Below are 12,900 nucleotides of genomic sequence, written 5' to 3'. Positions count from 1 at the left end.
AAGAACTGAGGATGTCAGAATAAGAAATACACTGTCTTGTTTAGATATGTCCATCCACTGCTGGTTATTATCTACAATTTATGCTAGTAATTCTTACGGTGCTAGAAATAAACTATGGGATAGTTTAATGTCTTTTCATGGAAACTACGTAAATGGTCCTTGGCTAATAGGATGGGACTTTAATGAAATACTTAGCGCTCATAAAAAATTTGGTGGTCTACCAATAAGTAATAGTAGAGCAGATAACTTTGGAAAGTTTATTAATTCATGCAATTTGATGGATTTAGGGTTTAGGGGTAGCCATTACACGTGGACCAATAAATGACGTCATGGCTACACAATTTTAGAAAGACTAGACCGTATTTTAGCAAATTATGAATGGCTTAATATATTCCCAGAGGCAGCGGTTCAACATTTACCACGAACTTATTCGAACCACTATCCGCTTTTATTAACATTGGAATCTAGGCGCCCCATCATAAGAAAATCTTCCGCTTTGAGACAATGTGGACAACACACCCTCAATTCCAACAACTAGTGCATAAGGTCTGGGGAAATTAGTTTGATCTTATTAGCACGAATTTTTTTTCGAGGAGGCTATTCCAAACGAAAGTTATTAGCTCGATTCAAGGGCATTCAATCTTCAATTCATTATCCTACAAGTAAATTCCTTCAAAATCTAGAGCAACAGTTAATAAATGATTATAGTAACATTCTGCGCTTAGAGGAAGATTTTTGGAAACTTAAATTTCATATATCGTGGCTAAATAACGGTGATGCCAACACTAAATTTTTCCATATGTCCATACTACAACATAGACGAAAAAATAGGATAACTGATCTACAAGATATAGTAGGAAATTGGACTTTTAACACTAATGAAATACACAGACAAATCTCTGATTACTACCAGCACTTGTTTTCAACAGAACATATTTTTTCTTCAACTAATATTCAGGTAGCACATTCAAATGTAATTGAACATACTGACTTCCAGCTCCTAGAGGCAGTTCCTAAAGATGTAGAAATTACTCAAACTATAAAAAGATTCAAACCTTATAAAGCGTCAGGTCCGGATGGCCTACATCCTTTTTTCTATCTAAAATATTGGAACGAAGTAGGCCCTAAGGTTATACGTTTTTGCCAACAAATTTTCACTGACAAGGTCATTCCCCCTGACCTTAATCACACTTACATACACTACTAAAAAATGATCTACAGTAACGGTTGGAAAATCGTCCCCATAGACTGCCAAATCGTTGTCGTAGGGATTTTGGAACGGTTTACCGCCCGTTACATCAGCCGGCGTACCCATAGGTCTACTGAAATGGTTCTTGCAACGGTTTGCATTGCCATGACAATAGATATGTCTATCGCAACGGTTTTCCCCTTCTCTGTTGGAACGATTATTTTTTCCAATTGGAACGGATTAAAACCATTACTATATTGTTTATACAACGGTTCTTAACCATTGCCATATTATTTAAAGCAATACTTATGTAAGCTATTGCTACGGTTATGTTGGATATAGCAACGGTTTCTTTAAGCTATCGTGACGGTTATATTTGTATTTGGAACGGTTTTGTAGATCATTTTAGAACAGTTTATGGGACATATTGCAACGGTTTACATTGTCTACTGGAACGCCATTTGTATCCTATTGCAACGGTTCAGGTAGGCTACTGTATCGGTTCAATTAAAATCAAAATATATCACTTGTTATAAATAAAATTTATACATATAATAAATTATAATAATATTAAAATTTAAATACATCATAAAATGAAACAATTAATAATATAAAATTATCCATCAAGCAAATAATAATATCTATAAAGCACTATCCCATGAGTGCATAAGTATAGTATATTTCAAGAGGGTAAATAAGTTTCAAAAAATATTGGTAACAAAAGATTCCTAGAACATTCATCTATAACAATTCAAAATTATCTCAAGTAAGGTCTAGTTCTTAATCGTCTTCATCATCCATTTCTTGATTTACTCCACCTACAAAAGAGGATAAATAAAGTTATTATCCTTCAAGAGAATCCGGTCTAAGAATACTCATAGAACAAATTGCCATGAAAAAAAAAGAGAGAGCTAGCTACTATTACAGAGTGCAAAAAACCTTTTCTTAGTCAGTGTACTAAGAAATGAGTTTCAATAGCAGCAGGTTAGTTGTAGGCTTGTAGCCATGTTTACTTCTCTTGTTTTGCTTAAGAATAAACATTGAATTTACTTTTTATGTCCAGGGTTTGATATATAGCATTATTCATAGCATGTCTTCAATCTATAAAAAGGGCAGCCCGGTGCACTAAGCGCTATACGCAGCCTTACCCTACATTTCTGCAAGAGGTAGCAACTTTACTAGTTACGCCAAGGCTTTCCATCATGTCTTCAATCTACAGACTAAACAAATTGAGATTGCCAAAACATTTTCTAACCATTTCTTAAGTCTAAGGAGAAACATATATAAAAGATTCCAACAACAAAATGTGCAAGTTTAACAAGGTAGCCTCGTTATTCTCAAGTCGAAAATTGAAAATGAACAAAAATTATATGAACAATACCTCCTAAGCAATTTTAAGTTTTATAAGTAAAAATGATTATTTCACTCGAAATACTTCTCAAACAACCTTTTCAATATTTCACCAGTATTTCAACTACCGAAATTCAGTATTTGCAAATATTAAACATCGATATAAAGATCATGTTGGGAGTTGAAAACCTCTTCTACTTGTTTTCCTGCTATCAAGAAAATGCCTTGTGAGAACTCATGAAGTACTTTAATTTTTATAATGCGAAATTGTTTAAGAAAGTAAATATTAAAATAGTATCCTCCCCTTATAAAAGGCCAGCAGTTTTAGCTGTCTCTGTTCTCAGATCTACCTTCATCCTGTCATAAGACAATACTCCAACAAAAAAAATGGAGCATAGGGCTTCTAATTTTCTATGCTTATTCTTACTAATATTTGTGGGATTTTCCCTTCTCATTTCCACCATCGCAGTTCCTTCTTCAAGTAAGTCATAAATAAATCCATTCTTATTATCTTTTCTTTTCAGATATTGCTAATTTAAATTCCTGGCAGTAATTTGTATCTTGTGGTGATAATTCACAGGAAGCCTAAAGACAATTACAGAAAATCTACCATTCCAAGATTCTCATTACAAGGTTCCTCTTTCTTCTATCTTGAATCCTATTTACTACCGTAATTTCTTTCCATAACCTACTTGCTATTTAAAAAAGCAGCCAATGCATTTCAATGATGTAATCTTCATTACAAAGACAGTAAACATATGATATAAATGTCAATATAACTGTACAAAGACATGATAATACAGCCATATGGACTGCCTAGTGAAAATGGAAACATGGCAATTCATATCCCCTCTGCCTTGAACCAAGCAAAATCCCAAGCAAGGAAGAAGGAGAAGAAGAAGAAGAAATAGAAGAAGATGTATAATATTTGGTACGTACTGACCTTGATTGTTACTACCAGCAGATGGTCGACTGTTTAGTTGAACAGCAGCTTGTTGTGCAGAGGAGGCTTCTACAGGTGAACGTGCACTGAACCTTAACATGTCAGGATCAAGTCGCAAATATGGGTTCAGACGCTGAAGTCGTGCGATGATGTTCATTGTAATATTTTGTTCCATGGCATCCTTTTATTCGTTCAACTTTTCATGCATTCTTTGTTGCATCCTCTCTTCCATTTCCTCCATTTTCTGTTGCATCCTCTCATCAGAAGACCCAAGATTCCCTTTTTGCCCTTTTAACACAATCTTGGTAACCCCTCGTCCATACAATCTCACGCGACCTGGATGCTCAGGTCCCATGACTGATGCAAAAGCGTCATCTGAATGACTGTCATCTTCACTTTCCTGAGTTGATTGTATTTTCTCCATTTCAGCCTACAAACCAAAAATGCGAGAAAAAAGAGTTTTAAGTAACTAAAGTTGAATCAATAATTAAGAACAAATAAATAAGCACGACAAACTTTAAATTAGAAATTTCATACAATTTTACTAATCGTATTGTCATATGAGCTTTTGTATACTCGGCCAAGTTTTCTTTTTCTTGTAGCCACAAACATGTCCTTACTTGATACAGTATCTGAAGTATCAGAGATTTCTTTCTTTTTTTCCTAGTTACATGAAAACAGGTATAAGAATCTTTCCATATAAAGTTAGCAAGTTCATAATTTAAAAAAATAAGAAAGATAAACATCAAACCTCGCGAATTAAAGCAAAAGGTGTTCTGCCAGCAGTGTGCGGGCACTTCAACTTATTTCGATTCTCTGTATTGGTTTCGGACATTTTCTGCAAATAAACGAGTCAACCAATAGGTGATTGATTTACTGCAATTGGGAAAGCTTATAATGGAGAGAGTGAGCCTCTGAGTTTCATACTCTCTTTTACAGTCTCTTCTTATAATAAACCACCCTATCAATTTAGTAGAACATCTCACAACAGCTGCAGTCACCATTGATGCCCAGTTTTTGTTCCTATTGGAAATTTCTTTACATTTCCACTTCTTTATTAACTAAAAAGAAATTGGTTTTGTTTTGTTATTCCTTTTTCACTGGGTTATTTATCTTGTCTACCTTATGAAAGAGGTCTCAGGTTAGTATAAACCTGCATCTCCAGTGGACTGATATATTTACTTGTTTAAAACTGGGCAGAAATTGGACAGAAACTAGGCAAAAAATTTCTGAAAAAAATTTGCCAGCATTTCGACGCTTTTTGGACATTTAGAAAGAAAAAGAAAAAGAAGAAGAAGAAGAATGAAAATAAAAAGTGCAAAAGCAAAACATACCTGAAGAAGAAGAACCCTTACTCCACCAAACTGACTAGTAGTAGTACTAATTTACTATAGAAACATTTCAAACATAACATGGTAGGGCGGAAGATTGGGGAAAAGCAAATGGTCAAATTCGGTACTATTTTACTTCTGATTCTTTTGACTCAGACACCAAAGAACAATTATGTTAAAACAAGACAAGAGATTCTGGATGTAATTACCTTATGAGGATCGGAGTTCCAATATTTAAGAAGATCCTTAAAGTGAGATTCCGGAATATCTACTGGCCTATTCTCCATTCGAAGCTCATCATTATCATAGGTTGTGAAGTGAGTTGTCTTCAATTGACTCTTATACTTTCTCCAAGCACTACAAACTGATTCAAAAACCCATGGTTTCGCCTCGTCAGGAATGTCATATTTTTTCTACAAATTTAGTACAATTGGATTAGTGTAAGAAATAAAAAATATCATCCATGTTTATGGGACATTGGGAACTTAATACCTTGATATATTTCCACATGTCATCTTTTGTGTCAAGTTTCCTCCAATTAAATACATTAAGAGGACAAAAAGTTTCACTCCTTGCCAATATGCCGAGGAAGCTACCCAACTCTTTTACAACCTCTTTAATAGGACCAACGGGTTGATTATACTCATTTAAAATGATTATTTTATGCTCCTTTCTACCATGAACCCTTGGCATTTGAGTACGGCCTCTTTTTCTTTTTGGCGAGGAGGGGCCTGCAATAGAACAAAACAAAGATAATCATTAATCACTATTTTTAGTTAAGTTTATGATTAAAATTTATATATATTTGCCTTGTTCCTCAAATTGTTCAACTGCTTCATGAGTGGTAGAGTCATCAGATCGTTCATGTACTCCCTATGATGCAGGAGTGATGAAATCCATATTCCCTTGTTGCACTTGTTCATGTACTCCTTGTGTTGCTGAAGAGGTGCGATTCTGTGGCACTTGTTCTTGCAATTGAGATCCACCTTCGGATTATCGTTCTTCATTTGCATTTGATCTTAGAGCTTTCATGGCTGTTTTTGTTGTCAATGATGAAACCTTTTGGTTTCGTAAAGATGAAGGTAATCCACCTTCTGATTGTCGTTCTTCAATTGCATTTGATCTTGTAGCTTGGAAGGTTCTTTTTGTTGTCAACGACGAAACCTTTTGATTTCGCAAAGATGCAAGTGATCCAGCTGGAATACGGTTGGATATTTTCTTATTTTTGCTTGAGCACCCTTCTTGATTCATGACTATTCAAATATTTTTCAGATTCTAAAAAGCAAACACAATATAGGTTAGCAAAAGTAGCAAACATAGTATATCATTTCTAACAAAAATCTGCTCGAAGAATGTATATTTCAGGTGAATCAAACAGATAGATCTAATCATAGGACCTTAACTTCAAGCACAAAGATTCAACAGTATTGTAAGCCTCAATTACAACTTTCCATTCAAGAATTTCGGATGTATTTCTAACAGTTAAACTTGCAAAGCAGAAGTATACTGTCTAATCTTGGGGTTTGGCTGACATATCTTTGGAGGATGCCTTCATTAAGGTGGCAACTGAGGCACAATAAATCAACACTAAATTTCAATCCAAAGAAATGAAAGAAATGCTGAAGTGAGGTGATGTCCCTATAACTACAGCTTCGGCTAGGATTTACAAGGCTGTGAATTCAGCTTTGCAAACTAATAGTAAGTTGAATGGGTGTGTAGATCAAGCTAATACACTCAGCAAGTCAGTAGGGGTGCAGCAACAGATTGAATCTAATGAGCAGGCTGGTCTTCAGCAAGAAAAAGTAGAAGAATCTGGGGCTTTGTTTATCGGGCAAGTCATTCCTAAGACCACTGGATTGTTGGATATGAAAACTAAGAACAAGTTACTACTAATACGCACAAAGAACCAGGCTCACAGGTTGTTAAACACCCAACAGATCAACCTTGGGTAGTGGTAAATAAATCACCAACCAAAAATAATTCTACAGGTCTTAAAAATCAGATTTTAGTAGCTAAGAACAAGTTACTACTGATACGCACAAAGAGCATGACTGTGCAATGAAGAAAACTGGGAAGGATTTGCAACATGTGGATGATGAGGCAAGATCAATAACTGGAAAAACCAGCTATAATATTCAGTTGAATGAACAATGTGAATGAACTGAGCCATTCCGTGTGAGAATGACGACCAAATATCATATTAGCTATAATATTGATATAATTTAATGGAGGATAGAAATTACCAACTAAACCAAAGAGGACGTGGGAGAAGGGACGAGCCTCAACAACCGAACAAAAGTATCCGAAATCTCTCTCAAATCCTGCAAAAATTGAAGCATATCAGAATAATTTTTATAAAGAAAATAAACAAAATTAATCATAAAATATTTATTAAAAAGGCATTATCACTCACTCAAAAAAGAATATACTTAAAAGAATTTCAAAATTTTCTTATTTAATCATCTGCTTCCATCCAGTCTCAATCAGTATCATCAAACCCATCCTCCTCTTCCGATGTTTCCACCATTGTATCATGTGAATTTTGTGCATTAGATGGAGTATCAATGATATCAACGGGTACATCATCTCTTGACCATCTAATGTCAACATCAAGTAATCTAGATGAGGAACCAATGTCATTATTAGGTTTCCTCCAAAATATCTCTCCAATATTAGGACAGTTCTCTTCCTCTAGATCATACAAATCAACAAGTACTTTGCTCCTCGCATAATAAACATCTTTCTCAGTTGGATCCTCAACATAAAAAACTTGATAAACTTGTGATGCCAATACAAAAGAATCATCTCTACTACATAATCTATTGAAGCACACCCGAGTTAACCCATAATCATCTATTTCATTACGAAATCAATCACATCTAAATAGCACAACACTGAAACAACCCCAATAATCAATCTCAATGATATCCTGAATCGCTCCATAATAGATAACTTCACCATCGATGGGATTTTGGTCCCTAGCACTAGCAAAACTATATGTTGTTGCCGATAAAGTAACTCCACTATTTTGAGTCTTACCTCGGGAATCCCATTCTTTAGTATGAAATCGGTATCCATTAATAAAATATCCCGTATATCTTTTGGCTACCATATTAGGTCATTTGGCTAGCGATCTTAAATAATCTGGCAATACAATATTTTTAACTTTCTCTTTAAGCCAATTGTTGAATTCCCGACTATGATCCCTCGCTCTTACCCATGCATTTGATCTACTATGATTAACAATTAAATTCTTATGCTCCCTGCAATCAAGAATATTTCAAGTTTAATCATATAATAAAGAAAAAATAATATAAAAAATAAATAAATATTAATATAATTTATCTTACTCGATAAACTTTTCCATTTGTTCATCTCCAGTATTGAACAGAGCATATCGATGTGCTTCAAAGCATAACTGCGCATCCATGAGAAAAGTATTTTTTTTCTTACTTCCAATTGGATGGCCTATATTAGGGAATATAGGTGACAAATTTTGAGAGCACTCATCATCTACAGTTTGGTACCTACTTAATTTTGTCTTCACACCATCATGTAGATATCTCGAACAAAACGTCAAGCACTCATCGGCCAAAAACCCCTCTGCTATTGACGCTTCTGGCCTAGATCGATTACGTACAAATGAATAGGCAAATGTGGCATTATGTCAAAAAATGTTGGATGAAAAATCTTTTCAAGCTCACATGTTATTTCAACAATTTCAGACTGCATTGTTTCAAGATCTCTTCGCCTTATGACCTTACTACATATAGCTCTAAAGAAATTTCCCAACCTAATCAAGGCCAATGAAATATTCTTGGGCAACACTTTTCTAACAGCAACCTGGAGCAAGTAATGCATCATAAAATGGGCGTCATGACTCTTGTACCCTGATATTTTCATCTCCTTCACTTGTACACGTTCTGAAATATTCGAAGCACAGCCTTTTGGTAATTTAGCATTTTTCATGACAGTACAAAACAAACTTTTCTATTTCAGTTTCATGTAGAAACAAGATCTAGCCAAACTTATAGTTCCATCATTATTTATTCTTGGTTGTAGCTCCTTTCGTATCCCCATTTCTTGTAAGTCATAGCGAGATTTTTCATGATCCTTTGATTTTCCATCTATTTCTAATAAAGTCCCAAGCAAACTATCACATATGTTTTTCTCGATGTGCATCACATCAAGATTGTGCCTCAATTTGTTATGCACCCAATATGGCAATTCGAAAAAAATGGATCTCTTTTTCCACGGACCCTTACCACTCCCAGGCCTTTTTTAGTTCTCTTTCCAAAGATATTGTTGAATTCAAGTAGCTCTTCAAACACTTCTTCAACCGACAATGGAGCAGGTGCAGGTCTATGCTCCTCCTTACCATCAAAAGAATTTTTATCTCGTCGGAATGGATGATCACGAGGCAAAAATCTTTGATGGTCCAAGTAACACATCTTATGACTATGTTTGAGATATTGAGAATATGTGTCATAATTGCAAGTGGGGCATTCCAATCTCCCCTTAACGCTCCATCCTGAAAGCATTGCTAATGCTGGAAAGTCACTAACTGTCCACATTAAGGCAGCACACATTCGGAAAGTTTGGTTGGTTTCAGCATCAAATGTGTCTATCCCAGTTTCCCATAGTTCCTTCAATTCTTCAATTAATGGTCGTAGGTACACATCTATATCATTTCCTAATGAACCTGGAATGATCATAGACAACATTATATACTTTGGCTTCATGCAAATCCACGGTGATAAATTATAGTTCATTAACATAACATGCTACGTGCTATGGGAAATGCTCATGGTCCGAAACGGGTTGAAACCATCACTTGAAAGACCCAATCTAACATTTCGAGCATCTCTAGAGAAGTCTGGGTGCAAAGAATCAAAAGCCTTCCAAGCTTCCCCATCAGTAGGATGTCTTAGATTCCCATCATTGGGTCGTTCATTAGCATGCCATCTCATTGCAACAGCCGTTTCAGAACACATGAATATCCTCTGAAGCCTAGGCTTTAAAGGAAAGTACCTTAAAACCTTTGCAGGGATTTTAGAGCTTGCTTTAGTAAAAGGACCAGCACTCTTCCATCTTGAAGACCCACAAATAGAGCAATTATCGACATTCACATTTTCTTTCCAAAACAACATGCAATCATTAGGGCATGCATGTATTTTTTCATAATGAAGACCCAAATCTGTTATCATGTTTCTAACCTTGTTGAAAGATTCCGGTACCTGAGCAAAGGAAATGCCTCTTTTATCAACTCTAACAAATCAGAGAAAGCCACATTACTCAACCCATGCAAGGATTTAAGCAAGTACAATCGAATAGTGAAACTCAGTTTACTGAAATTTTCACAACCCGGATATAACACTTGTTTTCCTTCCTCCAGCAATTTGAAAAACTTCTTTGCATCTTCAGATAGTCTTTCCCCAACTCCTTCTTCATCCCCTGCCTGACCCTCTATATTTCTAAATGTATCATGAAGTAGCCCATCAATATCATCACGCATGGTAGAACCTTCATCATCATTGCTTGGATGAGGTGTATTTCTCGAGGAAAATCCTTCCCCGTGGAAAACTCATTTGGTATAACCATCAACAAATCCATGAACAACCAAATGATCCTCCACCACATTTCTATAATACCAATAGCGATTCATGCACTTTTTGCAAGGGCATAATATTTTATTTCCTTGGGCGGCTCGTTCAAATGCCTTATCAAGAAAATCATTCACTCCACGGATATACTCATCCGTCCATCTCAAGAGATTCATTCAACTTTTATCACCATTATCCATAGATATTCTATACGATAAAAGTAAATCAACAAAACTAACCAAATAAACCAAAAGCATATTAATTTGACATTTCCAACAAAATTTAAAGCTTAAAATGCAAGGACCAAAATGAAAGGATGTGAGTTCAAGGGGTTATCGATATATTCCACCTAAAAAGAAATGACATATGCGTGTATGAATGCATATTGAGTGATAGAGGGAGAGAGATTTGACATCTTTTAAAGATAATGCAGATCAGACATAATGAGTAAATCTAGAGATAGTTGGTCATTGCCGAGGCACTCAAACAATGCATCTTGTAGGGAAAAAAAAGCAACTGAGACCTAATGAATATTGAGTGACTTAATTGGTTTACACCCACTCTGCTTCCTCAATCTTTTACATAACACCTGCTTGAAAGAGATTCGACTCTTTTAAGTTAAAAAGGAAATAAAAGGCATCAACAAGTTAGCTAGCTGCTACTTTCTCTTACATATATCAGAAACTAATATGATATAATAAAAAATTATCTGGAACTAATGCCTTAATCTATCACATTAAACTGATAAATTGAAGTAAGAATACATATAAAAATACATATCATGCACTTATTATTTTCGGCACATGCACTGGGTGATAAGTATTTTCCACGACAGTAGTATTTCTTAGTCCCATCCAACATGAAAAAGCTTTAGCTGAATATAAAGAGGAACATGCTACAGTTGCAACTTAAAGCACCAAGAAAAATGTAGCATAGCTGAATGAGCTGACAGAAGAGGGCGAGTAATTTATCAGCTAAAGCTGCCATTCCAGCAAATGTGTGAAGTCACTTGGGTTAAGATTGAAAAGTTGTCAGCTTCGAATGCTAAAATCATTAATGAGTGGGTACCCCCTATTTGGCTATGTGCTCCCCTTGGAATAACTTTAGCAAGAAACTACACAAAGATGGATAATCTTCACAAACACTTGTCCGCTTCTTTATATTTTGTAACTTGTTTTAACATGAGATTAGATTTGGTCCTTGTTAACAATACATCTCAGCCATTAAAAAATCTGGAGAGTAATTAGGCATCCAAAATCCTTTTACCACATAGGAATATCCATAAATTAGGTATTAACCCAGCAATTCTATTATTATTTAGAGACAAAAAATTGAACAAATAAGAAGAAACCCACAATAAAAAACCAAAATAAAACAAAAGTAAATCATTCAAATTTATTCGGATCCAAACCATTTAAATACATTTACTAAATGAAAATGAAGAAATTTTCTAGTGTTTCTACTTAGAAAAGCGGACAGCAGTACTAACCTTTGACAAAAATTTGGCTTTTTCAATAATATCTTTAAGATGAGGAGCCAAAGCCTCTGCCCTTATCGCACCAAATTTGCAGCTTCTCCAACCCCTACTAGTACCAAAGTTGTTTCACCTACTAATTTTATCAAAAACACAAAGGGAATTAGTGTATCTTACCATAAACTTGTAAAAAAAATTAAGAGTAACCATGAGTATAACCTTTGCAGCTATAGAAAAATTAAGAGTCTTCGGCGGTAGAGTACAAAAAGGCCGCACCAAAAAGGCTCCTAAAAAGCAAATCTCGGCCAGACCGTTATGGCACCGGAATATCTGGATGGGAGTCTCGTCAGCGACTACTTGCTGAGTCCTCTATTTGCTGAGTCCTTGCAATTTATTTGCTGGAATTAAGAGACCGTCGATATATTAATTTGCTTAGTCCTTGCAATTTGGGCATCTTCAGATTTGCTTGGGGGAGTATTCTCTAATTTGGTAGTTTGATAGTTGAGAAAAGTGGAAAGTGTTGTTCTGTTCGATGTGCTCTAGGAAATAGTTCATCTGAGTGGGCTCCATATATTTTGTTATTAGAAATTAAAAAAAAAATTCTAGGGTTTGGTTAATGGAGGGAAAAAACGAAAATAAAAATAAAATTGGGTAAAGTTAGGAGGGAAATTGAACCGTCTCCATAGACCCATTTTTAAAGAACCGTAGTCACAGGTCGTCCTACTATTACGGTTACAAAAACTGTCGCAGTAGAACACCCTATGGCGACGGTTATTTCACTTATGTAACGGTTTACTTGCAAAAATGTGCCGGTTGATTTGATATCCTATTGGAACGGTTATAACCGTTGCTACAGGGTCTTTAGTAACGGTTATATAACCGTTGCGGAAAATACCGTTACTATAGGTCCAATTTCTAGTAGTGATATGCCTTATCCCAAAGTTCAAGCACGCACACACAATTCAACAATATAGGCCTATAAGTTTGTGTAATACTATTTACAAATTAAT

General features: G+C 35.3%; 2 protein-coding genes across 5 annotated transcripts; both read right to left on the bottom strand.

Moving 5' to 3' along the window:
* Positions 1-1,771: 1,771 nt before the first annotated feature.
* On the bottom strand, positions 1,772-12,430 carry LOC107796950 (uncharacterized). Of its 4 annotated transcripts, none has more exons than XM_075249815.1 (10): positions 12,110-12,428; positions 11,906-12,026; positions 7,057-7,134; positions 5,623-6,088; positions 5,306-5,544; positions 5,023-5,226; positions 4,234-4,320; positions 4,020-4,145; positions 3,483-3,912; positions 1,772-2,007 (listed from the first exon to the last, which is right to left on the bottom strand). In XM_075249815.1, the coding sequence occupies exons 5-9, from the start codon at positions 5,504-5,506 to the stop codon at positions 3,667-3,669; spliced, it is 864 nt and encodes a 287-aa protein (XP_075105916.1). In that variant the 5' UTR covers positions 5,507-5,544; positions 5,623-6,088; positions 7,057-7,134; positions 11,906-12,026; positions 12,110-12,428; the 3' UTR covers positions 1,772-2,007; positions 3,483-3,666. The 4 variants fall into 4 exon arrangements, with proteins under 4 accessions (XP_075105916.1, XP_016475256.1, XP_075105917.1 ...); XM_016619770.2 differs by having other exon boundaries at positions 11,906-12,023; XM_075249816.1 differs by lacking the exons at positions 11,906-12,026; positions 12,110-12,428 and adding exons at positions 7,227-8,076; positions 8,164-10,530.
* LOC142177141 (uncharacterized) lies at positions 7,293-10,328 on the bottom strand. Its single transcript, XM_075245607.1, has 7 exons — positions 10,051-10,328; positions 9,642-9,904; positions 9,079-9,515; positions 8,541-8,803; positions 8,164-8,436; positions 8,031-8,076; positions 7,293-7,568 (listed from the first exon to the last, which is right to left on the bottom strand). Exons 1-7 carry the CDS (start codon positions 10,326-10,328, stop codon positions 7,293-7,295), a joined length of 1,836 nt encoding a protein of 611 aa, XP_075101708.1.
* Positions 12,431-12,900: the final 470 nt, after the last annotated feature.

Source organism: Nicotiana tabacum, chromosome 3, assembly GCF_000715075.1.
Source record: "Nicotiana tabacum cultivar K326 chromosome 3, ASM71507v2, whole genome shotgun sequence".
Taxonomy (NCBI): Eukaryota; Viridiplantae; Streptophyta; class Magnoliopsida; order Solanales; family Solanaceae; genus Nicotiana; species Nicotiana tabacum.
This window is presented reverse-complemented; position numbering and strand designations above follow the sequence as displayed.

Excerpts from the sequence above, each read along its gene's own strand:
- LOC107796950 (XM_075249815.1), bottom strand. The coding sequence starts at position 5,506 with ATGCCAAGGGTTCATGGTAGAAAGGAGCATAAAATAATCATTTTAAAT. Across the intron at positions 4,321-5,022 it reads GGAACTCCGATCCTCATAAG|AAAATGTCCGAAACCAATAC; the intron begins GTAATTACATCC and ends GTTTATTTGCAG. Across the intron at positions 4,146-4,233 it reads CTTTTGCTTTAATTCGCGAG|GAAAAAAAGAAAGAAATCTC; the intron begins GTTTGATGTTTA and ends TCATGTAACTAG.
- LOC142177141 (XM_075245607.1), bottom strand. The coding sequence starts at position 10,328 with ATGCGTGATGATATTGATGGGCTACTTCATGATACATTTAGAAATATA. Across the intron at positions 9,516-9,641 it reads ATTGGGTCTTTCAAGTGATG|GTTCATTAGGAAATGATATA; the intron begins GTTTCAACCCGT and ends TGATCATTCCAG. Across the intron at positions 8,077-8,163 it reads CAAATGGAAAAGTTTATCGA|GGAGCATAAGAATTTAATTG; the intron begins GTAAGATAAATT and ends TCTTGATTGCAG.